At 35.5% G+C, this 27,241-nt stretch overlaps 1 protein-coding gene across 1 annotated transcript in view; it reads left to right on the top strand.

Annotated features, from left to right (window-relative positions):
• bicc2 (bicaudal C homolog 2) overlaps positions 1–23,926 on the top strand; it is a 40,325-nt gene extending 16,399 nt beyond the window's left edge. The window contains exons 9-19 of the mRNA XM_056472200.1: positions 300–431; positions 3,033–3,252; positions 4,905–5,044; positions 6,112–6,281; positions 7,309–7,399; positions 7,482–7,521; positions 12,506–12,693; positions 18,258–18,384; positions 18,629–18,774; positions 23,255–23,354; positions 23,463–23,926. Of these exons, the coding sequence (XP_056328175.1) occupies positions 300–431; positions 3,033–3,252; positions 4,905–5,044; positions 6,112–6,281; positions 7,309–7,399; positions 7,482–7,521; positions 12,506–12,693; positions 18,258–18,384; positions 18,629–18,774; positions 23,255–23,354; positions 23,463–23,590 (1,482 nt within the window). The 3' untranslated portion in view covers positions 23,591–23,926. The remainder of the gene's footprint in view (positions 1–299; positions 432–3,032; positions 3,253–4,904; positions 5,045–6,111; positions 6,282–7,308; positions 7,400–7,481; positions 7,522–12,505; positions 12,694–18,257; positions 18,385–18,628; positions 18,775–23,254; positions 23,355–23,462) is intronic.
• Positions 23,927–27,241: the final 3,315 nt, after the last annotated feature.

Genomic DNA, 27,241 nt, shown 5'->3' with positions numbered 1-27,241 from the left:
AACAAAATGATTATTTTACCACATCACTACATACTGTAATGCTTACATTTCACATTCAGTCATTATACACATGCATGTCATATTCTGCATCTGGAAGTTTCAAACCAGATTATTATTTAATGTGAAAACTGATGCATAAACACACCGTTCGCAACATATGGGCTGCTCAATATTTGTGGTATACATGAAATAATCATCAAACAACATCAGACAGAATGACTCAGATGCTAATGAATGTGGATTGTTATGATATCCGTGAGCTGGTCTCAGATGTGTCTGACTGTCTGTCTGTGGTTCAGGACTGTCTGCCCGTTTGCCTGATGTTTGATTTGAAGGACGAGGGAGAGTCGGACCCTCGCAGACTCACCCAGATGATGCAGAACCTGGGCGTTTTCATCAGCGTCAAACCCAAGGTCAAGCAGACAGCAAAGGTACTGCATGCACCTCTCACACACACTTGCAAGCTCACATGCTGCATCCTAATTCGCATACTATAACTACCAAAATAGTATTCGAAAATAGAATTAGTGTGTCTTAAATCATAGTATGTTGAAATGAGTTTTCCAAGTTACCCAAAGTGTGCCTCACACAGGTGAGTGGGCATGACAAACCACCTGTAGAAAACACACTCTTTCATCTCCGATGCTTACACCAGTTTTTGCACCAGACACTTTAGATTACTCCATATCTAAAATAAAACACTGCATTTATGAAGTGAGTTTTGCACAGGTGAGTGGGCTCGACAAACCACCTGTAGAAAACACACTCTTCTCTCTATATATTAGGCTTGGGCAGTCTCCAAATTTTGATACTGTCAAACCTTCTCCCTATTTTACCGCGGTATAGGGTATTACCGTGCATAATAAAAAAAAAATGATGTAAGGCTCAGACAGCGTCACCAAACTGTTGGCTTGTGCATAAACCATTCAGAATCTGAATACCGTATATGCGACGTTAGGTTCGCGGTCACCTGTTTGTCTTGTTTGTATTTGAGATCTGCGCGGGATGCTCTCTCATTCACACACACACACATTTTTTCTCCCTAATTTACTGTTGGTGGCTGTTTTGGCCCCATTGACTTCCATTATAACCACATTTGGTGGTGCATAAATACACAGTCTTGTTTTTTTTTTTACTCCATGTAGTTCTAAGAGCTGAGATGCATATTTAGATTTTTTTTAGACACATCAAGGTAAGTGCGCAAAGGATACACTCACACACTCACAGACACACACTTTAATTTGCTGTTATACTCCATATAAAATCCAGAAACGAAGATTTTGGCTTTTAAAGCTTTGCACATCTAAAGGGTTAATGATGGCAACTGATGATCAACAGTAGAAATTACAAATTTTACCTCTTCCCAACAAGGAAAACCAGCAAAAATTAAAAATGCATGATTATGTGGTGCCATGATTTTTTAATTTAAAAAGAAGTGGTTATAATGGAAGCCAATGGGGCAAAAACAGCCGCTAACAGTAAATTAGGGAGAAAAAAATTAATAACAATCAAAAACAATCCTTCAAAGGTAATGTTGTTTCACATCTCCAAGATTGTGATAAAAGGTTAAATAAATCCCGTACACAATTACTTTTTACATTGAAAATCATTTTTTTTTTCACCAATTCAGTGACACCATTTATGAATTTGGCAATTAAAAGGAACCTTTTCTCCATCCATTTCACAGACCACACCAAGCACCTCCTTTAAAAAATGCAGCTCTTCACACTCCCACATACAGTGAAACAGAGTTCCAATTTCATCTTTACAGTTTGTGCAATAGTCTGGAATATTAGGGTTAATCCGATGTAATTTCACAGCTGTAACGTAAATCCTCATCATCCATTTGTATTGCAGTATCCTGCATCTAGTAAAACAGATTTATTAAACAGATATATTTATTAAAACATTATTTTAGTCACCAAACATCTTTAGAAATAGAAAGATAATACATTTAAATTCATGTGAGATATTTGAAAAAATTATAAAACTACAAAATTTAAAAAGAGAAATGTATATACTATTTTTCCCTCGCAAATAAATTTGGGTGTACTCATTTTGAATTAGGATTTCATCTCACGTTAGCACGTTATTTATTAGCTCCAAATTTGGCTTCAGTACAGGCTAATGTAATGTATGTGCACAAATATAATATTGGAAAGCTTCCTATAGAAAATATTAATCCTAATGAGAGATTTGTGAGGGGTGTGCGTGTATATGTTAAGCACTGTAATTACAAAATATCAGTTTGCAACATTAAGATGCTTAGCAAGCTGTTTTTGTTTATCAAAACTTTATTTTTAAGTCTCAAACCAAAAAGTTTCCTATAGTTATGACTGCTCATACGTGAATAAGGTCAATATGCATTGTTACAATACACTATTTTTGTATATATAATGTAGGGCCACACGATATTGGTAAAATTTGACGTTGCGATATTTTGTTTTGCTGCGATTTATGAATATATCGCGATAAGAATACAATTTTACCAGATAGCTTAAATAGCTCTATTTAGAAAAAAATTATTAATTTAGACTGATTTGGGATTATTCTGGAAGATAACGGGAATTATTCTGGATTATTAGCAATGGGAAAGATAGAAGTGAAATATTTTACATCACCATCACAGTATTTAGGTACTGAAATTAAATAATCAAATGTAAAATAACTTTGTGTAGTTTTTATTGTAAGAATAATTACATAAATTTATCTTTGTTAGAGTAACAAATGGTACAATGGTTTGTGCCTGAATGCTTATACAGTCACTGGCCTTAAAAACACATGCAAATGATCAACTATAACTCCATTATGGTTAAACTCTTCAGTGAATCCAAAAATCTTCTGGTTCTGAACTGTGACTTCTGGTAAACTATAATCCCAACATATAAACTCAACATTGCACTTCCTGCGATATAACTATAGCAGTTGCGCAAATTGCGATATCGATGCTGAAACAATATATTGTGCAATCCTAATATAATGTTACATAATAACTGTGTAAAGTGTTTTTATCTTTATTTTGTGTTTTTAAGTCAGTGGTGGTGAAAGGTTTGGAGAGGAACATTGTCAGTGTATATGAGGCCAGACGTCTGCTGCTCGGCCTGGACTCCACTGAGGTCTCTGTGTCCACCAAGAATGTGTGTGAGGTCTCAGTGATGAGCAAACCCTCAGTGGACCCTCTGCTGGCCAATAACGGCATCACAGGCTACTGGCTCAATGTTCTCATGCAACAACTGCGCCTCACTGACACAGGTGTGTGAGTGTGTGTTTGTGTATGCCAGTGCTTTATATACAGTTGAAGTCAGATTATTAGCCCCCAATATAATTTTTCCCCCAATTTCCGTTGTACAGAGAGATTTTTTCAACACATTTCTAAACATAATAGTTTTAATAACTCATTTCTAATAACTGATTTATTTTATCTTTGTCATGATGACAGCACATAATATTTGACTTTTTCAAGATACTAGTATTCAGCTTAAAGTGACATTTAAAGGCTTAACTAGGTTAATTAGGCAAGTTAGGATAAATAGCCAAGTCGTTGTATAACAGTGGTTTGTTCTGTAGACCAGTGGTTCTCAAACTTTTAAACCCGCGACCCCCATTGTAAGATCGTCAAGAACTCGCGACCCCCCACTACCAAAGCATATACAAACAATAAAAATAGCTTTTTTTTAAGCTGTTCACAATATTTTAACTATATTTACTATAGATTACAGGGCTCGAAATTAACATTTTTGCTTGGTAACACTGGTGCTTCTAACTTTAAAAATGTAGACGCACCAGCCAAAATTTAGTGGCTCCCACCAATTATCGCACTGTTACTACAAGTTTTATAAACAGATTTATTGCATTTGAAAATCAACACTAATCAAAACTAACAAGCAAAAAAATAAATATGCATGCGTGAGGAAAATATGTCTCAATGAAATCCCGTTATCACAAGAAAAGACATTTTTATAACATTATTGAGTGACCAAAAGATACACGGACGGATATCCCAAAAGATATCCCACAGACTTTACAGTGAATGCTAGTTATTTTCATAGCAGACTTGAAGCCAATGAAGGTCTTTTATCCACTCTTCAATAAGTATAGCTGGTGGATTAACATACAGCACATGATCAGTAATCAGATGTGCCAATATTTGTAGCTTTAGGTGTTTCTAAGACAAAATCTGTCAGTGTTGTTTTCATTCTCTCGTCTTCAGCGCTTTACATTTTCGCGGTTGTAGCTCCTGTCATCTGAAGACAGGAGGCGTTGACTGAGTGATTGACAGCTGATTTTAACCAATCATTCGTGTTCAGTTCTTAGAGCAGTGGGCCAATAAGAAGAGCGCGAAGGCGGGGCAAGCGTTGAAGGCTTTGTTTACTGCGGCAAGTTGACATGACAACAGTTTTAAACTGTTCCTGAGCGCTGCGTTCCAAGTACAAAGATGCATTCTGCCCGAATGTGTCCTAAATACTTTATGAATCAGTAATATCTTTTTAAAAATCTGAAAATATTAGCTTTCACTTGTAATACTGAAAAATATTTATTATAATCACTGAAAATTACAAAATTTTTAAATAACTCTCGCGACCCCTTGAAATTATTCTGCGACCCCCGCAGGGGTCGCGACCCCCAGTTTGGGAACCACTGCTGTAGACAATCAAAACAAATATAGCTTAAAGGGGCTAATAATATTGACCTTAAAATGGTTTTAAAAAATTTAAAACTGCTTTTATTCTAGCCGAAATAAAACAAATAAGACTTTCTCCAGAAGAAAAAATATTATAGGAAATACTGTGAAAAATTCCTTGCTCTGTTGAACATCATTTGGGAAATATTTGAAAAGTGCTAATAATTTGGACTTCAACTGTATGCTCAATTATTGTGCTAATAAAAAATGTGGCCCTTTTCAGGTTCTGTGTCCATTCCGGATGCAGTGATTGGCTCTCTGTCTGGGAAGCCCCGCCCCACTCCTCCACCCCCACCCGGATTGGCTGTTTCCTCAGAGGATGGACGAATTGGACTCAAAGGAGTGGAGTCTAAGTTAGAGAAGGTTTGAATGATCAGAATTATTATGTTCAGGATATATTAGTGTGCTTAGTACTGAATCTGCTGTATCCTCAGTATCTCTCAACCCATAATCTAAATAAATGTATGTATTTCTTATGAGGCTTTTAATTTTAGTGCTGATGTTAATAAAAATAGAAGGTGACACTTTAGTTTAGGTTACCATTCACATTATTAACAAACCATTAACTAACACTACTAGCTAATAAACTACTAATTAGCTGTTTATTAATAGTTAGTAAGGTAGAAGTTGGGCTTAGGTTTATGTAGGATTAGGGATGCAGAATAAGATCATACTTTTATAACTACTAATGAACAGTTAATATCTTAGTAATAGGCAGGTAATAAGCCAGTAGTTATTAGGATGAATTGTGACCTAATTAAAGTGTTACCAAAAAGAGTTCTGCAATACATTTTCAGCATTATTAATGGGAATTACACCCAAATATGTCAGTAAATTTCTAACTGCATCATGAGAATTAAAATTGAGGAGAAAATATGTTTAACTACTATGAAAATAATGTCACAATGTATTCAATTAATTGATCCCGAAAACAGGCATAATAAATAAGGTTCTTGAATAAGTAATATTATTAAGAACTATTTTATAATGAGATATTATAATGTGTATAAGTTTTAATTTAAACATCGCCACGGCGGAATGAACCGCCAACTATTACAGCATATGTTTTACACAGCTGATACCCTTCCAGCTGCAACCCACTACTGGGAACACCCATACACTCTCACGTTCACACACACACACACACACACACACACACGCACGCACGCACACACACACACACACACACACACACACACACTCATACACTATGGCCAATTTTGTTTAACCAATTCACTTATAGCAACACGGGGAGAACATGCAAAGTCCACACAGAAATGTCAACTGGCTTAGCCGGGACTCGAACCAGCAACCTTCTTGCTGTGAGGCGACAGTGCTAACCACTGAGCCACCGTGCCGCCCTACGCATCCCTAAGAGACTGTAAACATATTTTTGGATAAAATCAAAAACCTCTATTATTTTGTTTTAGATTCTGGAGAATGAGGATCAGCAGACACAGGCAGAGTCCGAGACCTGCGGCACGTCACATTCAGAGGTGAACGAGGTCAGAGAGGTCATCGTCAAGGCAACACCCTCATCAAGGAGAGGTAGCCAATCAGAGACCTTGAGGGAATTCAACCAGCCAATCACGTCCGAGAGGTAAAACCTGGACAGAGACATGCATTTGGACATACAGTTGAAGCAAAGTGCATAGAGGCGACACTCTAGTGCGATTTGGGAAACAGCCACCAGATGGCGCGGCGGCCATTTTGGAATGAAAATTCCAATAGAACAACAGCATATTGCAAGTCTGTAAAATAAACAATTAAAATTGCTGATGATTGCGATAGTAAGTGTTGTATTGTCGTCTTTCAGGTTGTATCTCAGCTTTAATGCACTTTTTAAATAAATAAATAAAAAACAAAGCAGCTGCTTGCCATCGCGACAGCAATAAAAGATCCAATGGACGGCCGATCGCTTTCACTCCAAAATGGCGGAATCACGGGGCAGTTGCTGGGCACTGCTGTTGCAATGGAACGTTCTATTGAGCGTCGCCTCTTGGTCATTCTAAGCTCTTTGGTTGAAGTCAAAATCATTAGCCCTCCTGGGATCTTTTTTTTATAATTATTTCCCAAATGATGTTTAACAGAGCAAGGAATTTTTCACAGTATTTCCTACAATATTTTTTCTTCTGGAGAAAGTCTTATTTGTTTTATTTCGGCTAGAATAAAAGCAGTTTTTAATTGTTTTGAAAACCATTTTAAGGTCAACATTATTAGCCCTCTTAAGCAATATTTATTCAGATTGTCTACAGAACAAACCATCGTTATACAATGACTTGCCTATTACCCTAATGAACCTAGTTAAGCCTTTAAATGTCACTTTAAGCTGTATAGAAGTGTCTTGAAAAATATCTAGTCTAATATTATTTACTGTCATCATGGCAAAGATAAAATAAATCAGTTATTAGAAATGAGTTATTAAAACTATGATGTTTAGAAATGTGTTGACGAAATCTTCTCTCCGTTAAACAGAAATTGGAGAAAAATATACAGGGGGGCTAATAATGGCTAATAATTCTGACTTCAACTGTACTTTCAGAAGAGGCTGTGGTTTACAGTCTAGAACACTGAAGACCTGAGATGTTTAATGGATTTAAGATACTGAGTAAAAGTGTGTGTTTCAGGTCAGTGAGGGTGGATGTGGACAGCGTTTATCTGAATAGAGACAGGCGCTGTAGTCTGAGAATATTCCCCTCCATGGATATTAATAATGAGGTACATCAACTTCTCATATTTTTTGCCTTAGTTTTAGACATCTAAAATAATTTGTCTCACTTTTTGCTGTTTATTTTAACAGGATCATGAGTATGAAAGAAAGAAGCTTCTGGCCAATCAAGGTTTGGATTTTTTAAAATTATATTATGTTATTCTTTCGGTTTAGTCCCTTATTCATCAGGGGTTGCCACAGCGGAATGAACCGGCAACTATTCCAGCATATGTTTTACACAGCCGATGCCCTTCCAGCTGCAACCCAGTACTGGGAAACACCCATACACTCTCACATTCACACACACACTCATACACTATGGCCAATTTTGTTTATCCAATTCACTTATAGCAACACTGGGAGAACATGCAAACTCCAAACAGAAATTCCAACTGGACCACCCGGGATTCAAACCAGGGACCTTCTTGCTGTGATGCCACAGTGCTAACCACTGAGCCACTGTGTCACCTTATATTATATTATATTATATTATATTATATTATATTATATTATATTATATTATATTATATTATATTATATCATATTATATTATATTATATCTATTTTAAAATAATTACGTCGTGTCTTTACTTAATGTATTTACTTCATAACCTAAACAAGGTAAAAATGCAGTATGTGTGTAATATATGAAATGTAAGTTTTTTTCTGTTTTACGGTTAGGTTTTTAGACATTGTGACATTAATTATTAAAAAAATATATAATTTAAGTCAAATAAGAATCTGAAACTATATAATTAATAAAATATACTGTTTAAAATATTATTAGTATTTTTAAAAAAATAGATAAATAGTTTTATGTGTAATGTTAAGAATTTATACATTATAGAGGATACAACTTTTACTTTTGTTTCTTTTTTGAGCACCTAAAATTAAAGTTTAGAGTAACTTTAAAGTTAGAAGTAGTTTATTTAATTATTTTTTATTTTATATTTGATTTCTTATGATTGTTAATAATAATAATAATAATAATAATAATAATAATAATAATAATAATAATAATAACAGTTTGTATTAACTTATTTATAGTATTTTATCTTATTTCAAATTACTATGGCATGCTACTATTACCTTGGTTTCATTGAAGTTCAACTGATGTAGCTGATATACAGTTGAGGGCAAAATTAATAGCCCTCCTGTGCAATAGTAATTATTTTTAAGTTATATTTAAAGGATTTTTTTAAAAGGACATTTTCACAGTATTCCATGTAATATTTTTTCTTCTGGAGAAAGTCTTATTTGTTTCATTTCGGCTAGAATAAAAGCAGTTTTTAATTTTTTAAAACCGTTTTAATGTCAATATTATTAGCCCCTTTAAGCTATATATTTATTCGGTTGTCTTCTACAGAACAAACCAATGGTATACAATGACTTGCCTAATTACCCTAACCTGCCTAATTAACCTAGTTAAGTCTTTAAATGTCACTTTAAGCTGAATGCTAGTCTCTTGAAAGAAAAAAGTTATATATTATGTGCTGTCATCATGGCAAAGAGAACAGAAATCAGTTATTAGAAATGAGCTATTAAAACTGTTATGTTTAGAAATGTGTATAAACAGAAAGTGTGGGGAAAATATATAAAATAACTAATATTTAACAGGAGGGCTATTAATTCTGACTACAGCTGTACATGATGCAGATGGCAGTGTGACTGAGCATTATGAGATGGATATGTTTTTGTCCAATTTTGACAATATTTTAGAGTCATACGCTCTCATATTTACTCTAGAGCAAGACTCCATTGACATATTCAGAGCGTCTCTAGTAGTGCGATCAAAAGTGTGGATTAGCAGTCGTCTCTGTGTGCCAGTGGAGGTTGAGATTGTTATTCTGGGCTGCGGCTGGATGGACTCGTGCTCTGTGTGACGACCCGCCGCCGGCTCCATCTATTTGGCATTCATCATGCTGTATAAAGCTCAAAATGGATTAAAGAGCTTGAGTGTGCCAGAGAGGTGATATAGGGGAGCCATTTAAGCGTTACGCAGTGCCAGGGAGGGTGATAGAGGGGAGCCATTTCAGGGTAACACGCTGCCAGATTTATAATGGACTGAAGCCACTCCACCCACTGAATATGCAGACAGATGAACACTCACACACACACACACACACACACAGTCATATAAACACATGGAGACATGAGGTGTGACGTTTACATTCATCTGTTCTGCAACTCTCTCATTAGCTCATGCTAACTGATAAACAAAGACTATTTTTAGTTTAATTCTATCACAGTTTTGCATGAACTGTGCTTAATTAAAGACGTATGATTTAACAAATTTACTAATAATTACAAATATTAGGCAACATTTAAATATTATGCAATATAAATGCAAGTAAATTTCATTAACAATTACAAAATAAGGAGCTAGTAACAGGTTGAAAATTTAAAGTCTAAAATTTAAAATCTAATCTTTATGCCATTATTTTTTTTTATTATTACTGTATAATTTATGAATAGTTTATGTTTTTTTCCATATAGTTAAAAGCAAAAAACGTGAGCGTTCAACAACATTTCAGCTTAATATCATGATGTTATTTCTATTTATACTTTTATGCATAAATCGACTCACTTTACATGCAACGTATACAGTTTGAAAGTCCATGTGATTAAAAATACAAATCCAGAAACGTATTTACCCTCAGACACATACATTTCACTTGTGAGTGGGATTAATAATTTAATTACGTTCTGTAAAATACATTTAGATCTAAATATAAATTGTTGGAGATGCAGAGTTTACATATGGTACTGAGACATTTCAGAAAATAAATAATAATAAATGTGTTGTTATTTATTTAGTCTTAAATTAGAATATAGCATGCATGCTTCTGATATCACCACACAAAATGTCAAAATAAGCTATCCTACTAAATTTTATGATGGGTTTTATTCTGGAATCACATTCTGTGCACTTACAGACTTACTTCTAGATTGTTTTATTTATTAAGATTTAATTATTAAGATTTATTAAAAGTTATAGACTAGTTGTATAGTTGTATGCAACTATAGTTGTATAGTTGTTGTTGACTAGTTGTTGTTCGTTTTAAGTCATTTGTCAACTAATTGGCCAATCTGGGACTAGAACCAGTGACTTTTATGCTGTGAGGCAACAGTGCTAACCACTGAGCCACCGCCTTTTTAAATTCAGATAATATTAAATAATATTTAGCTGCATGTGTTTTTTTTCTCAGAGATGGATTGAGGCTGGAAGGGCATCCGCTGCGTAAAACAAATGCTGGATAAGTTGGCGGTTCATTCCGCTGTGGCGACCCCAGATTATTAAAGGGACTAAGCCGACAAGAAAATGAATGAATGAATGTGTTTTTATGTTGGTCCTTTGGCAGGTTTAGATTTGTCATAAATAAGTAAATAAGTAAATAAGTAAGTAAGTAAGTAAATAAATAAATAAATAAATAAATAAATAAATAAATAAATAGATTGATTGATTGATTGATTGATTGATTGATTGATTGATTGATTGATTGATTGATTGATTGATTGATTGATTGATTGATTGATTGATTGATTGATTGATCGATCGGTCGGTCGGTCGGTCGATCGATCGATCGGTCGGTCGGTCGATCGATCGATCGATCGGTCGGTCGGTCGGTCGATCGATCGATCGATCGGTCGGTCGGTCTCGATCAATCAATCAATCAATCAATCAATCAACCAACCAACCAACCAACCAACCAATCAATCAATCAATCAATCAGTCAATCAATTAATTAATTAATAAAAAATTAAAATAAATAAATATGACCCTAAATGATTCATTACCATTTCCCAGAGATGGGTTGCAGCTGGAAGGGCATCCGCTGCGTAAAACATGTGCTGGATAAGTTGGCGGTTCATTCTGCTGTGGCGACCCCGGATTAATAAAGGGACTAAGCCGAAAAGAAAATGAATGAATGGATGATTCATTACCAAGCTAATTAGGCAAGTGACTCATTTGATTTGATTTGCTCCTGATTAATTCAGAAGTACTTATTGCTTATGCTCTAATGTTCTGCTTCAGTTTGTTTGAAACTATTTTCATTGGCCCCAAAAACCCCAGACAGTATTGTGTCTGAAATGGAGCTCACTCAGTATGAACTTGTTTGTTGCACTTTTATATGATATTGATGTTTCGTTTTGATCGTGCTCTCATGCTGATTTTCAGCAAAACAGCAATTTTCTGATGTGGTATTACTGAAATACATCTTATCTTATAAATATAAAAAGCACAAACCCATGCAGGGATTGTTTTTGCCTTTAATAACTAATAATATAGGGGCAGCTTAGTGGTTAGCACTGTCGCCTCACAGCAAGAAGGTCGCTGGTTCGAGTCACATCTTGGCCAGTTGGCATTTCTGTGTAGAGGGTTTCCTCCATGTGCTCTGGTTTCCCCCAAAGTCCAAATACATGCACTATAGATGAATTGCTATGAGTGTGTGGGTGTTTCCCAGTACTGGGTTGCGGCTGGAAGGGCATCCGCTGCATAAAACAAATGCTGGAATAGTTGGCGGTTCATTCCGCTGTAGCGACCTCTGATAAATAAGAGACTAAGCTGAAGAAAAATGAATGAATGCACTAATAATATTCTAATAGACTTCAAACAGTCAATAGTTTTGCACTCTGAACATGGGTTTCTGTTTGTTTATTGCAAAGTGTATAATGTATAATGTGTGCTCAGTCACAACAATTACAATATTGTTGATAATAAATATCACACACGCCGAAATATGATGCTATTAAAATTATATTGACAGCATAAAGTATATTGGGGAAATCCAATAGACTTTAATAGACTTTAAAATACACAACCATTTAAAGTATTACCTTCACACTGAGAGAAAGAGAAGTGAAAGTAGCAGCATATTCTTCTGCTTGACTGCTCTTGATTAAGTTGTTTAATTAGGTGGCAGGTGTTTAATAATGCAGGAGGACTCAAACATACACACACACACACACACATAGACACACACACTCACAGAGTTTAATTAGAGCTGCTGTTGTGTGCCAGTGTAAATCTGGAGCCGGCTCTGAGTATATGTTCCAGGCATGCAGACGGGTCTGTGTGTGTGATTTAATCTGTGTAAATGTGTGTGTTTCAGCCATGCAGCAAAAGCCTGTGGTGACAGAGGTTCGAACCCCTACAGACACCTGGAGTGGTTTGGGTTTCTCTAAATCGATGCCCACTGATGCTGTGAAAGAGCTGCGAGCCGTGAGCCGCCGCTGTTACAGACCCTACAACAACAACAACAACAACAATAACAACAGCCACCACAGCCAGCAGCAGCAGGTGCTCACACACATCCAACACCGCTAATCTGGAGACTTTCTAAAGTCTCAGTCAAATCAAAGTTCAGCGTCAAACACTGCAGCATCATGAAAATGAGTTTAGCTGGAACAAACACTACACACATTTTGTCTATAAGAAAAGTAAATATATTTCCATAAAAAAATACACTCTGGATATTATTTGAGTTCTTCATCTTCTTCTTTTTATTATTATTATTAGTAGTAGCAGTAGCAGTGGTATGCATAGTTGAAAATATTTTACATTTCTAGATTGATTATAATAAGATTTAAGAAATGTCACATGACCTTCCAGAAATCTTTTCCATATGCTGATTTGCTGCTCAATGATTATTAAAGGTGTTCGGTTATTATTAATGGTTGTCAGTATTGAGTTTTGTGCTGCTTAATATTTTTGTGGAAAATTATTTTAAATAAATTTTTTTAGATAATTTTTTAGATAATTTTCAATCAATCGAGGTTAATCACATAAAATAAAAAAAAAAGTTTGTTTTGACATAATACACACAAGTAAATTATGTCAATATACATAATATTTATTATGTATATGCTACACACATTGAAACAAAACTACAAAACAATTTTGTAGCAATTTTATAATTTGTATCATATATATATATATATATATTTTTTTTTTAGATTTATATATATTTCAAATTATATATATATATATATATATATATATATATATATATATATATATATATATATATATATATATATATATATACATACATACATATATATATATATATATATATATATATATATATATATATATACATACATACATATATATATATATATATATATATATATATATATATATATATATATATATATATATATATATATATATATATATATATATATATATATATATATACACACAAACATACATACATACATAAATAAATATTTTCTCAGATATATGCATGCATGTATTAATGTGTACATAATAATATACACAGTACACACACTTAAATGATGTCAAAACAAACTTTTTATTTTATATGTGATTAATCGTGATTAATTTTTGCCCAGAACACATAATGTTTATAAATGCACTTTTGATCAAATCAATGCATTGCATCTTTGATGAATAAAATGTGTATCTTGTAAAGCAGCTTTCTAAAAATAGAAGCAGCACAACTGTTTTCAACATTAACACAGTTTATTTTCATTTTTGCAATTTAATATATTTTTATAAAACACATATCTATAATATGTGTAATAATTTTCCTAATTATGTGTATATTTCTTTCTAACATTGTTATTTTATAAATATTATAAAACACAATTGAGCTATAAGTATTTCTGTCTTTAATTATCACTGCAGTCAAAATGACCGCATGCATTTCACTGTCTGCTACTTTTCCTCATGCATGCCACTGTTGCCTAGCAACTTCCTGCTGACAAAAACACAACTTTTTGTTGACAAAAACACTTTACTGTCTTTCAAAACAGCATATTCAGTGCTGCGAATAAAGCTGTCTCCTGCTTGTGAAAGTGAAAATGAAAGTGAGGAATGGACATTCGTGGATGGTCTAGTAGCCTAACTATACATTTATAGGCTGAATTACCAAAAAGATTGTGTTTTAAGGGTGATGACTCAATTAAATATGATAAATAGGCTTAATTTTAATACATCAGGTAAAATCAGTAATAAACACATCATATTTCTTTTGCTATAATATTTATAAAGGAGCTGTTGAAATGGAATTGAACCAGATTTAGGTAGAAACCCAAACAATACAAACATTAATGTAAAACAAAAACAAATCTGAAAAATGAGTTCTGTGTAATAATAATGAAACAACACATGGAGAAAGTGCTAAACTACTGAAATGTATTTAATACTTTATATAAAAGACTTTTCTAGTACAGGCAGTTTAAAGATGCCTCTCATATGGAGAATGAAGTCACATGAATTGCTCAGATGTGAGTTTTTCACAGACTTGTTGATGGTTCTGTGGGTCTCGTCTATCAAATCTGATCTTTAATTGTATTTTATATTGGATTCGAGTCAGGTGATTGGCTGGGCCATTCTACAGCTTGCTTTTCTTTCTCTGAAAGCATTTGAGAGTTTCCTTGGCTTTGTTTTGAATCATTGTCTTGCTGAAATATCCACCCTGGTTTAATCTTCATCCTCCTGCTAATATAGATGTTGGACTGAAGCAGCTGATATAGGGTAAATGCTGAAGCATGCTATTAGGACTTTTAATTTGCCAGTAACCTGGGTTAAGTGCTTCCGGTGAACTGTTTGCAATTGCAAAATCGGCGCGTTTAAGGTCTGTTTTCTTTAAAAATAAGTGATCTCTATTGGCTGAGTGATATCTGATATAAAGTGGGTCTGAGATTGTACAAGAAGAACTGCATTAAATAAAAGTTTTCCCTGCCATGTCTTTATAATATGAGCATTTGTTTTACCCCAGTATATTCAATGGAGCTTCTGCGCTAGCCTGCCGATTCTGACAGCATGCGAGTAAACAGCTTTTTGTCTCGTTTTACGCTTGAGCAACTAAATGAATGCCAAAGTCTGTTTAACTGATTGTATTTTAATTACATTACAACATCGATGCTGTAAAAGGAACCATATGAAATGGAAAAAGACTCACAATAACCGGTCACCGGAAGTATATAAGTATGGGAACAACACTAGCTCGTCATATACCCTATTCATTTACACTGAGGAAGGGCAGAGGGTTGCTGAAGAACTACTGAGAGATTTCAGCTGCTGTCTGGGCTTTCACTGCATTTCTACACCTCCCTTTCTTCGTGTGTTCAATACTGTTTCACTGCATTTAATTTCATTTTATAACACACAACTTCATTTATAAACAAATTAGATTTGTTTTCTTTGCATATATGGATTTCTTTGGTTGTTACCAACGTCCAAGGAAAGTTTCAAATCAACAGCACTTTTAGAAATATGTTTTCTTAGAAAAAATAGTGATGCGTTCAATACTTATTTCCCCCACTGTATCTCCACAGAAACTTTTAACTTGAATATGACGTGACATTATGGCATCTTTTATGAGAATGGTCAGAATGATCACTATGGTAATTAGTAGTTGAAGAATTCTGGTAGTTCTAGTGTTAATAGTAAATGTTTTTTGCACATCAGATCATCAAATCAGAATAAATTCTGAAGGGTAGTAATGATATTAAAATTTCAATAATATTGAAATAATAATTTTTAATAATATTGACCTTAAAATGGTTTTAAAAAATTAAAAAATGCTATTATTCTAGCCAAAACAAAACAAATCAGACTTTCTCCAGAAGAAAAAATATTATAGGAAATACTGTGAAAAATTCCTGAATCTGTTAAACATCATTTGGGAAATATTTGAAAAAATAAAATAAAATCTTAATTTAGACTTTAACTGTATGTCTTTTTCTTCTCACCAACTCCAAACTGTTGAACAGTCATTTTAGTGTTGTCATTGCAGCATTTCAATAAATTCATCAGGTAGCATTCACCTGAGCGTATGCTAATGTGCTGATTGCAAACATATTAAACCCAGATGTGTGTTTTCTGACTGACACACAATCCCCCACCTGTGTTTGGAAACGAGAGTGCAAGGCTTTTTGTGATGTGTTGAATACAGTGGGCCTGTCATTCAGAGCGGTGTAATCATAGAGAAAAGACTCTGAGCTCCAATCACAGAAGTGTTTGAGCACACAGTGAGCCGCACATCACCGTTTCCTTCACTTCCTCCCTCATTTCCTCTCCGCTGGGATAATGAGACTCTCTCAATTAAAGAGCTCAATGGAAGCAGTTTAGCGCCGCTCTGCAGCACTGATTGAATCTGTTTTTGATTGTTACTGCTGTTCCAATCGCATTATTTCTGAGAATAAGCGAAAGCCCCGTGAAGGATTCAAATTGAAAAGTTATTGAAATCTGTTTGTGTTTCTCGCACTTTGCTTCATCCGTTCTTCAGAGGTGGTTTTAGTCAAAAATGAAACTTTTCTCATCATTCAAACCTTCAGGATTTCTCTTTTTTTCTGTAGAGTACAAAAGCAGACGTTTTGCTGAATGTTCATGCTGCTGCTTTCTGTATTTTGAAATAAGTCTCCTATGTTCACCAAGAATGCATTTATTTGATAAAAAGGCTACTTTTTTAATTTAAGTAAATGTGTTATACACTCTCCGGCCACTTTATTAGGTACACCTTACTAGTACCGGGTTGGACTCCCTTTTGCCTTCAGAACTGCCTTAATCATAGATTCAACGATCATAAACTAATAGATTTAGCAAAGGTTCAACAAGTTACTGGAAATATTCCTCAGAGATTTTGCTTCATATTGACATGATAGCATCACGCAGTTGCTGCAGATTTGTCGGCTGCACATCCATGATGTGAATCTCCCGTTTTACCACATCCCAAAGGCGCTCTATTGCATTGAGATTTGGTGACTGGGGAGGCCATTTGAGTACAGTGAACTCCTTATCATGTTAAAAAAAAACAGTCTGAAATGATTTGTGCTTTATGACATGGCGTGTTATCCTGCTGGAAGTAGCCATCAGAATATGGTATACTGTGGTCATAAAGGGATGGACATGATCTGCAACAACAATCAGGTAGACTATGGCGTTGACACAACAATCAATTGGTACTAATGGGCCCAAAGTGTGCCAAGAAAATATCCCCCACACCTTTACACCACCATCAGCAGCCTGAAACATTGATACAAGTCAGGACGGATCCATGCTTTCATGTTGTTGATGCCAAATCTGACCCGACCATTCAAATGTGGCAGCAGAAACGTGACTCATCAGACCAGGCAACATTTCTCCAGTCTTCTATTGCCCAGTTTTGGTGAGCCTGTGTGAATTGTAGCCTCAGTTTCCTGTTCTTCGCTGACAGGAGTGGTACCCGGTGTGGTCTTCTGCTGCTGTAGCCCATCTGCCTCAAGTGTGGATGTGTTGTGTGTTTCAGAAATGCTCTTCTGAAGACCTCAGTTGTAATGAGTGCTTATTTGAGTTACTGTTGCCTTTCAATCAGCTGGAACCAGTCTGGCCATTCTCCTCTGACCTCTGGCATCAACAAGGCATTTGCGCCCACAGAACTGCCGCTCACTGCATATTTCCTCTTTTTCAGACCATTCTCTGTAAACTCTAGAGATAGTTGTGCGTGAAAATCTCAGTAGATCAGCAGTTTCTGAAATACTCAGACCAGCCCCTTTGGCACTAACAACCATGCCTCGTTCAAAGTTACTTAAATCACCTTTCTTCCCCATTCTGATGCTCGCTTTGAACTGGAGCAGATCATCTTGACCAGTTGCTGCCATGTGATTGGCTGATTAGAAATTTGTGTTAACCAGCAGTTGGACAGGTGTACCTAATAAAGTGGCCAGTGAGTGTATTACTATAACACTTTAAGACAGTAATATTGTGAATAATTATTACATTTTAAAACAAAATGAGAAAGAAATCATGCACCGCCCTACATTTCTTCTCATTTCAGGACTGTTTCAATTCGATGTACGTCATGAATATGAGAGAAAAGGACAATCTTAACTTTAATATTTGTCTTGTAGTCGTGGAGTGGGAAGGAACACGGCTGGACCGGAAGCGACTCTGAGAACTGGAGAGAAAGACGTGGATCTGCATCTTCATCTCCTCCTCCTTCATCCTCCTCCTACAGTTTGTCAGCGTCCCGAACATGTACGTGTGCTGCTCAACTCACCGTTCTGCTCCCTAATTACACAGGCCCTGGCATATCTTGTTTAATTAACAGTAACAATTAAATTAGTTTAGCTGCTCATTACGCAATTTAATTCAGCCAGCAGCTTCATTTCAAGGTGAAACAATCACTTACGCCTGTGGAGGTGATCCGGATCCTGCTGGGAAATTAAACCGTCACACCTGCGTTATGAGCATCTAATTTGTGACCTTTAACCTTTTGCAGCGGATGTCTTTCTGACCGAGGGTGGGGCTACAGTATCCAGACATTTGATTGGCAGGTCTCCCAGTCCCGCCCACGCTGACGATCTTATTGAGTTACTGGCACAGCTGGGGCTGGAGAAATACATCGATATTTTCCAACAACAGGAGGTAAATACACTGCCCACACACACACACACACACACACACTCGTCCCAGACGGCACACCTACGCATAAACACCCACACACACGGCGCTATTGTCTGAATACACACAAACCTGGCAGGATCCAACCGCTTCTGAGCACCTTTAGGAATCAGGGGGAACTGAAGTATTTTAGTCTCCCTGGCAACAAAGGCACGGCTTAAAAGTTTGAGATTGAACTAGTCAACTGGATTTGTCAGAGTTGGCATCAGATCTTTGAAAGTTAGCTGCTTGCGAGAAACCTAGATTTCTTTGTGCCGAACTGTCTCTTCATTTTAAACAAACAGTTGGTGTTTGAAGTGCACTAAAAGAGTTTCTTACTCAGTATTGCAGTTTTTAAGTTAAATATCTAAACATTCTTAAAGAGCCCTTATTATAGATGAAATAGGGTCATATTTAGGTTGTAAGGGTCTCCAACAACAGTCTAATATGCATGCAAGGTCAAAAAACACTTTGATGGTCTTATAATCTGCATTTATTTTTACCTAATTATCCCAGCGACTCCCATATGAATCGTTCAGCGATTCATTTGTTCCCAAACCCCTCCTCAGCGCGAAGCTAATCTGCGCTGATTGGACCGATGACAGCCTGCTGCTATTGGTCGACAGTGACAGGCTTCAGCGCGAGACAGAGTGAAATGCCCAGCTGATAATCAACAATATAGAAGTAGTCACAGTGTACACACGCTTCATAGTGTAAAACTTTTCACACACACACACACACACACACACACACACACACACACACACACACACACACACACACACACAAAACCCTCCTCAGAAGAACTGGGGAGATCGACACGAGTCTCCTAGCCGTCACACACTCTACCTGCTCTTTTTCTCACACACACACACACACACACACACACACACACGCACACACACACACACACACACACACACACACACACACACACACACACACACACACATTACGCTCCTCAGAAGAACTAGGGAGATCGACACGAGTCTCTTGCCTCCTAGCCCCTAGCCGTCACACACTCTACCTGCTCTTTTTCTCTCACACACACACACACGCACACACACACACACACACACTACGCTCCTCCTCAGAAGAACTAGGGCGATCGACACGAGTCTCCTGTCTCCTAGCTTACGCTTACGATGGCCATAGCAATGACAGACGGCAGTGTAACGCGAGCTCACGAACGCATTTAACGTTAAATCCGTAAACAAAGTGGCACGCGTCGCGTTTTTAACGTGGCTTTAAACGCGATATGAGAATATAAAGAGTAACCGCGTGTACTGTATCAGGTTAACAAGAAACAAAACACAATTAAATACATAATTTGCAAGCTAGAGTAAAGGAGGCAACAATTTTAATCGCACTTACTTACACTAGTGAAATGGAGGAAGAAACCGATCCTGAAACTGATGATACACTGATCCATGTTCTGACATAGTCCCTTATAGTCTTTTTTGGTCCTTCCTTTAACAAACGGCCGATGAAGTCTTCTTTGTAAGCATGTAGTTTCCAGAAGCACTGCACAAAACTAGGCTTTAATGCTGAGGTATTTTTGCAAAAAATGAACCTCAACCACAGACTCTTCACAGTTTCATCTTTGGGTAGAGACTGTCAATAATATCCATCTGAGCACAGCGTGACTTCATTCGACCAGCGGCGTCTCTGTGTGTGTGTGTGTCTAGTGTTTTTTCTGTGTTAGTGGGCGGGGCCGCAGGTTTCAAATCTCCCGGGTTTGGGCGCGCAACTACTGGGCTTGTTTCGTAGCCGCGTCATCACGAAACACCTAATGACTCGTTATCAAGACGACTCGTTTGAAGCACTATGAGTCGACTCTTTTATAGATGAATCAATAGTTTTAAACACTGTACACTTACAGATTTAAGCCTTAGCTGGATATTTCACTTCACTTAGAGCTGTGTTACACACTACATGGAAGGGCATTTTCAAAAACCCATAATATGGGCTCTTTAAATCACCATAAGTTTACTTGCAAATAAATGAAAATAATAGAATGAGAATCATTTTTATTGCCAAGTGTGCTTCACACACACAAGGAATTTGTTTTGGCTTCAGAAGCTTCCAGTGTACATAAAGTGACAAGTGACAACCCAAAATAAATATGAAAAAAAGACGATAAACATTAAACAGAGAGGCAGTTAGTCAAAAAATCTGGATGTTGAGTTGTATGTACAGATTTGTTATAAATATACAGGTTATAAGGTGCTGTGTACAAATGCATATGGAGAAAGTATTGCATTGTATATTGATATAAGGTGCTGTGTACAAGTGCGTATGAGAAAGTGTTGCATGTTTATTGCACAGTAGAGGAATATTTAATTGTTCATGAGGTAGATGGACTGAGGAAAGAAACTTTTCCTGTGTCTGGCTGTTTTTGTGCTTGATGCTCTGAAGCGCCGACCAGACGGTAACAGTTCGTACAGGTAGTGTGCTGCATCCAGAGTGATTTTGCGAGCACTTATACTCACTCTGGTAGAGTACAGTGATAGTGATTACAGTGAGAACAGTGATTTTAAAAGGACTGGAAATCTGTCCACTTTGTTTACTTGCAAAATAAAAAAATCTAATATTAGTGTAGTTCATTCATTCATTTTCCTTTGGCTTAGTCCCTTATTTATCAGGGGTCGCCACAGTGGAATATCTGGCATATGTTTTGCGCAGTGGATGCGCTTCCAGCAATCCAGTACTGGGAAACACCCATACACACTCATCCACACACACACTCATACACTACAGCCAATTTAATTTATTCAATTCCCCTATAGCCCATGTGTTTGGACTGTGGGGAAAACCGGAGCACCCGGAGGAAACTCACGGCAACACGGAGAGAACATGCAAACTCCTCACAGTAATGCCAACTGACCCAGCTGGGACTCGAACCAGTGACCTTCTGGCTGAGGCGACAGAGCTAACCACTGAGCCACCGTGATGTAGTTACTTTTATACAACCCTAATTAATTTAGCTTTATTTTAAAAAAAGGTTCCCTTCATCTTATTGAAAACACTTGATTCGGTTGTTCTGAAGTTGTAAGTAAAAAAAAAATCAATACTACATTGAAAATTAATTTATATATACAGTTAAAGTCAGAATTATTAGCCCCCCTTTGATTTTTTTTTTTTTTTTTTTAATATTTCCCAAATGATGTTTAACAGTGCAAGGAAATTTTCACAGTATGTCTGATAATATTTTTTCTTCTGGAGAAAGTCTTATTTGTTTTATTTCGGCTAGAATAAAAGCAGTTTTTAATTTTTTAAAAGCCATTTTAAGGTAAAAATAATTAGCCCCTTTAAGCTATATTTTGTTTTCTATAGTCTACATCACAAACCATCATTATACAATAACTTGCCTAATTACCCTAACCTGCCTAGTTAACCTAATTAACCTAGTTAAGCCTTTAAATGTCACTTTAAGCTGTATAGGAGTGTCTTCTGTATAGAAGATCTTTAAAACTTAGCTGCTAGCGAGAAACCTTGATTTCTTAATGCAGAACTGTGTTTCTTTCTTTTAAACAAAACAATATGTGCAATGAATGAGTTTGTTACTCAATATTTCTGTTTTGTTTTAAAGTAAAATATCTAAAAATTCTTAAATCAATATTAATTTACTTGCAAATACATAAAAACAAGTCAAATGTAAGTGTAGGAATTTTCTTAATAATAATTTTTATTTATAATAAAGTGATTTAAATAAAGTCTTATTCTGAAAGCATTTTAAATTTTCCTTGGCTGTGTTTTGGATCATTGTCTTGCTGAAATGGCCACCCTGGTTTCATCTTCATTCTCCTGCTAATGTAGATGTTGGACTGATCAGCTGATATTCATTTACACTGAGGAAGGGCAGAGGGTTGCTGAAGAACTACTGAGAGATTTCAGCTGCTGTCTGGGCTTTCACTGCATTTCTACACCTCCCTTTCTTCATGTGTTCAATACTTTTTCCCTGTGTCATTTCATTTTATTACACATAACTTAATCTATAAACTAAATAGATCTTTCTTTTCATATATGGATTTCTTTGGTTGTTACCAACAGAACAAACAAAACACACCTGTATAACTGATAGAACACTTACAGTCTCTTAATATTTAATGGCGACAGATGATTACCTGTTGTTAATTATATCTGGGAAATTTATACTATCAATTAAACAATCTCAATGGGTTTTTCCTGAGTTTTTGTAAAAATAGTTTGCAACATTAAGTAGCATAAGTTATTTTGAATAGCTCATGAATGTGAAACATATGGTGACTAGCACAGTGACCTTTTATATGTCAACTTATATATTCATAACTCCTTTAAAATCAACAAAGATGCATTCATTTAAAAGTATTGGTCTCTATTAATTCAAAACTAACACTGCTGTTCGTTTCGCATCATATATTTTGGATGAAGCAATCTATTTCTCACCTAAAAGACACATTAATCATGTTCTCCCATCTGTCAGATCGATTATCAGACGTTCCTCACGCTCTCGGATGAGGATTTGAAGGAAGTGGGTGTGAGCACGTTTGGAGCTCGCCGGAAGATGCTTCTCGCCATCGCAGGTCACTTTTATTCGCTGAACAAATCATGCATGAATATATTCCGACATATGGTGTATGAATCTAAACGCTTGAAGCCTTTTTTCATTTGAAACTCTTTCCTCATATCAGATTTAAGTAAGAAGAGGAAAATTCCAGAAGCGTTTGTTGTGAAGTCTGGATACCTGGAGGGCGGAGCCAGCGGTCGTCTTCCACGAATCATGGACGAGGACGTGGCTGCAAAAAGCAACCGCTGGTGATGAGACATGACTGCAAACACTCCACTGTTATATCCTATAAGGCACCCGGGGCCAATCTGCGTTTCCTGTCATGTGGCCCACGGGGACCAATCAAAGTATGACATGATAGATGATTTCCATATAAGACAGAGAGGACAGATGTGCTGTGACTCTCAGAGGAAACATGCAGAGAAGCGTGACCTTCAGCATGAACCCACTGGCTGTCCGGCAGCAACACTTAGTATGCAAGTCTGTCTCTCTGACTGTCTCTACCTCTGTTTCTCTGTCTGCCGCTGTTCTATGCAAAACTTTTATCTTTATTTTCTCTTCGTGTGATGTTCAAATATAAGAAAGCTTTCACAGATGTTGTTTAAGGATCTTCTATTAAATGAGAAACACTTTGCTTTTATTAACTTCACACAACAGTTCACACACATATCACACACACATACACACACTGCAAAAAAGCCTTTTCTTACTTTGATTTTAGTGTCTGGTTTCTTGTCTAAATATCTGAAAACTCTTAAATCAGGAAGCATTTTCTAGACAGGAAAAAATACGGTCTAGTTTTCAGAACAACAAGCAAACAACAAAGCAAGCTAAATATTCTGCCAATGGGGTAAGCAAAATAATCCTGTTTTCTTTTTTTTCAACCCAGGCTCATTCTAATTACGTAACCCTATATATATTTCTGGAGAGCGCCAAATACATACCTGAAAGTACGTCTTTTTGCAGTTTTTGTTCTCGCGAATCCACCAGAGGCCGCTGTGTACGCTTTTTGAGATCTCAGATTTCTCTTGCAAGTGCCATTCACGCCTGCTCTTCTCGTGTAAATCCAGTAGAGGCTGCTGTCGACTGACTGAATGACTGACTGACTAACTGACCGATCAACTGACCCACCCTCCTCCTCCTATTAACCCAACCTACAGTGTTTTCAAAAGCACAGATTGACCCATTTCCCTAAATCCAATCGAAAAGCCCTAGCCTGATTTTTACCACGTTATCAGATTTTACCACATTCTCACCCTGCTATTTACTTGTTTATTTTATTTTTTGGCTTCTGTTTTTGTTTTACCTGCTTTCTGTAACTGTTCTTCGCCAGACTCGAACCCCGTCGTCGTAGTCATCTCCTCTCTGTGTGTTAAGTTCACTGACGTATGTGGCGAGCCACTGGACAAACTGGTAACAGTGGAAAAGCCGTACACATGGAGGTAAGCGGTCAGCTGGTAAGCGTGAAAAGGAACGCAGCCATGAACGCAGATGAAATGCAGCCATACGTACTTCTGGCTATATAATTCGCAATCTCCAGAAATGTATATAGAGCTGCGTTTTCAGAATGAGCCTAGGTTGCAAATATTCAGCCAATGGGGTAAGCTAAATAATCGTGTTTTTTCTTGGAGTTTTTTTGTGATTGTTTATTTATTACAGAGCAAGGCCAGCATACATAGCTAGCAACAACTATATACAGGCCGGGTTAAAAATAAAAACATTCAAATAACAATAAAATAATAGCAAAATAATTGTGTTTTTCTTTTTTTGTGATTGTTTATTTATTACAGTACAAGGCCAGCAAGCATAGCTAGCAACAATTAAATACAAACAGGGTTAAAAAATTTTTATAATAAAATAACGAAAATAAAATAATAGCAAAATAATTGTGTTTCTTTTTAACAAAGAAATGATTTTACTTAGCTCATTGGCAGATTATTTTGTATATTTTAAGGAGAAACTGACTTAATTTTGACTTATTTCTGAAAACAAGACAATATTTTTTGCTGGTCTAGAAAATGCTTCTTGATTTTAGAATTGTTAGATATTTGGACTAGAAACAAACCCAAAAAATCTCATATAAAAAGCATTTCTTTAAACAGTTAGAAAGAAATAAGTAACATATTTAAATGGGTGTACTAAAATATGGTCAAATTTATGCAGTTTTATTCACAACTTCATATGCACAAATCATATTTTGCAATGGGTTAAAGTTCATTGACCAAACTATCAAAAATACAGATGTCTATCATTAATAATTATAGTACAAACAACAAATATTTGATTGCTATTAGCATGCGTTTATCCAGTGTTGGGAAAAGTTACTTTTGAAAGTAATGCATTACAATGTTAGTTAGGAGAGTTACTCTCCTAAAAAGTAACTAGTTGCATTACTTAGTTACTTTATATGGTAAGTAATGTGATGCGTTACTTTTGGCTGAGCAGGCTGAGGCTTGATCTCTTTCAGAACTTGCAGGTTTTTTTTTTTTTTTTTTTTTTTTTAAATAGAGGAGCTCTGCAATTAACAACACACCTCATAATCTACACCTTTATTTACCTTGAATAAACACATCGGAAACTAATAATGTAGGATATTATCTATCTATCTATCTATCTATCTATCTATCTATCTATCTATCTATCTATCTATCTATCTATCTATCTATCTATCTATCTATCTATCTATCTATCTATCTATCTATCTATCTATCTATCTATCTAGGAAATTATCTATTATATCTAGGATATTATCTATCTATCTATCTATCTATCTATCTATCTATCTATCTATCTATCTATCTATCTATCTATCTATCTATCTATCTATCTATCTATCTATCTATCTATCTATCTATCTATCTATCTATCTATCTATCTATCTATCTATCTATCTATCTATCTATCTATCTATCTATCTATCTATCTATCTATCTATCTATCTGACCATCCGTCTATCTATCTATCTATCTATCTATCTATCTATCGATCTATCTATCTATCTATCTATCTATCTATCTATCTATCTATCTATCTATCTATCTATCTATCTATCTATCTATCTATCTATCTATCTATCTATCTATCTATCTATCTATCTATCTATCTATCTATCTATCTATCTATTCTATCTATCTATCTATCTATCTATCTATCTATCTATCTATCTATCTATCTATCTATCTATCTATCTATCTATCTATCTATCATCTATCTATCTATCTATCTATCTATCTATCTATCTAGGAAATTATCTGTCTATCTATTATATCTAGGAAATTATCTATCTATCTATCTATCTATCTATCTATCTATCTATCTATCTATCTATCTATCTATCTATCTATCTATCTATCTATCTATCTATCTATCTATCTATCTATCTATCTATCTATCTATCTATCTATCTATCTATCTATCTATCTATCTAGGAAATTATCTGTCTATCTATTATATCTAGGAAATTATCTATCTATCTATCTATCTATCTATCTATCTATCTATCTATCTATCTATCTATCTATCTATCTATCTATCTATCTATCTATCTATCTATCTATCTATCTATCTATCTATCTATCTATCTATCTATCTATCTATCTATCTATCTATCTATCTATATCTATCTATCTATCTATCTATCTATCTATCTATCTATCTATCTATCTATCTATCTATCTATCTATCTATCTATCTATCTATCTATCTATCTATCTATCTATCTATCTATCTATCTATCTATCTATCTATTCTATCTATCTATCTATCTATTTAGAATTATCTATCTATCTATCTATCTATCTATCTATCTATCTATCTATCTATCTATCTATCTATCTATCTATCTATCTATCTATCTATCTATCTATCTATCTATCTATCTATCTATCTATCTATCTATCTATC

The sequence above is a fragment of the Danio aesculapii genome, chromosome 14 (assembly GCF_903798145.1).
Source record: "Danio aesculapii chromosome 14, fDanAes4.1, whole genome shotgun sequence".
In the NCBI taxonomy this organism is placed as follows: Eukaryota; Metazoa; Chordata; class Actinopteri; order Cypriniformes; family Danionidae; genus Danio; species Danio aesculapii.
This window is presented reverse-complemented; position numbering and strand designations above follow the sequence as displayed.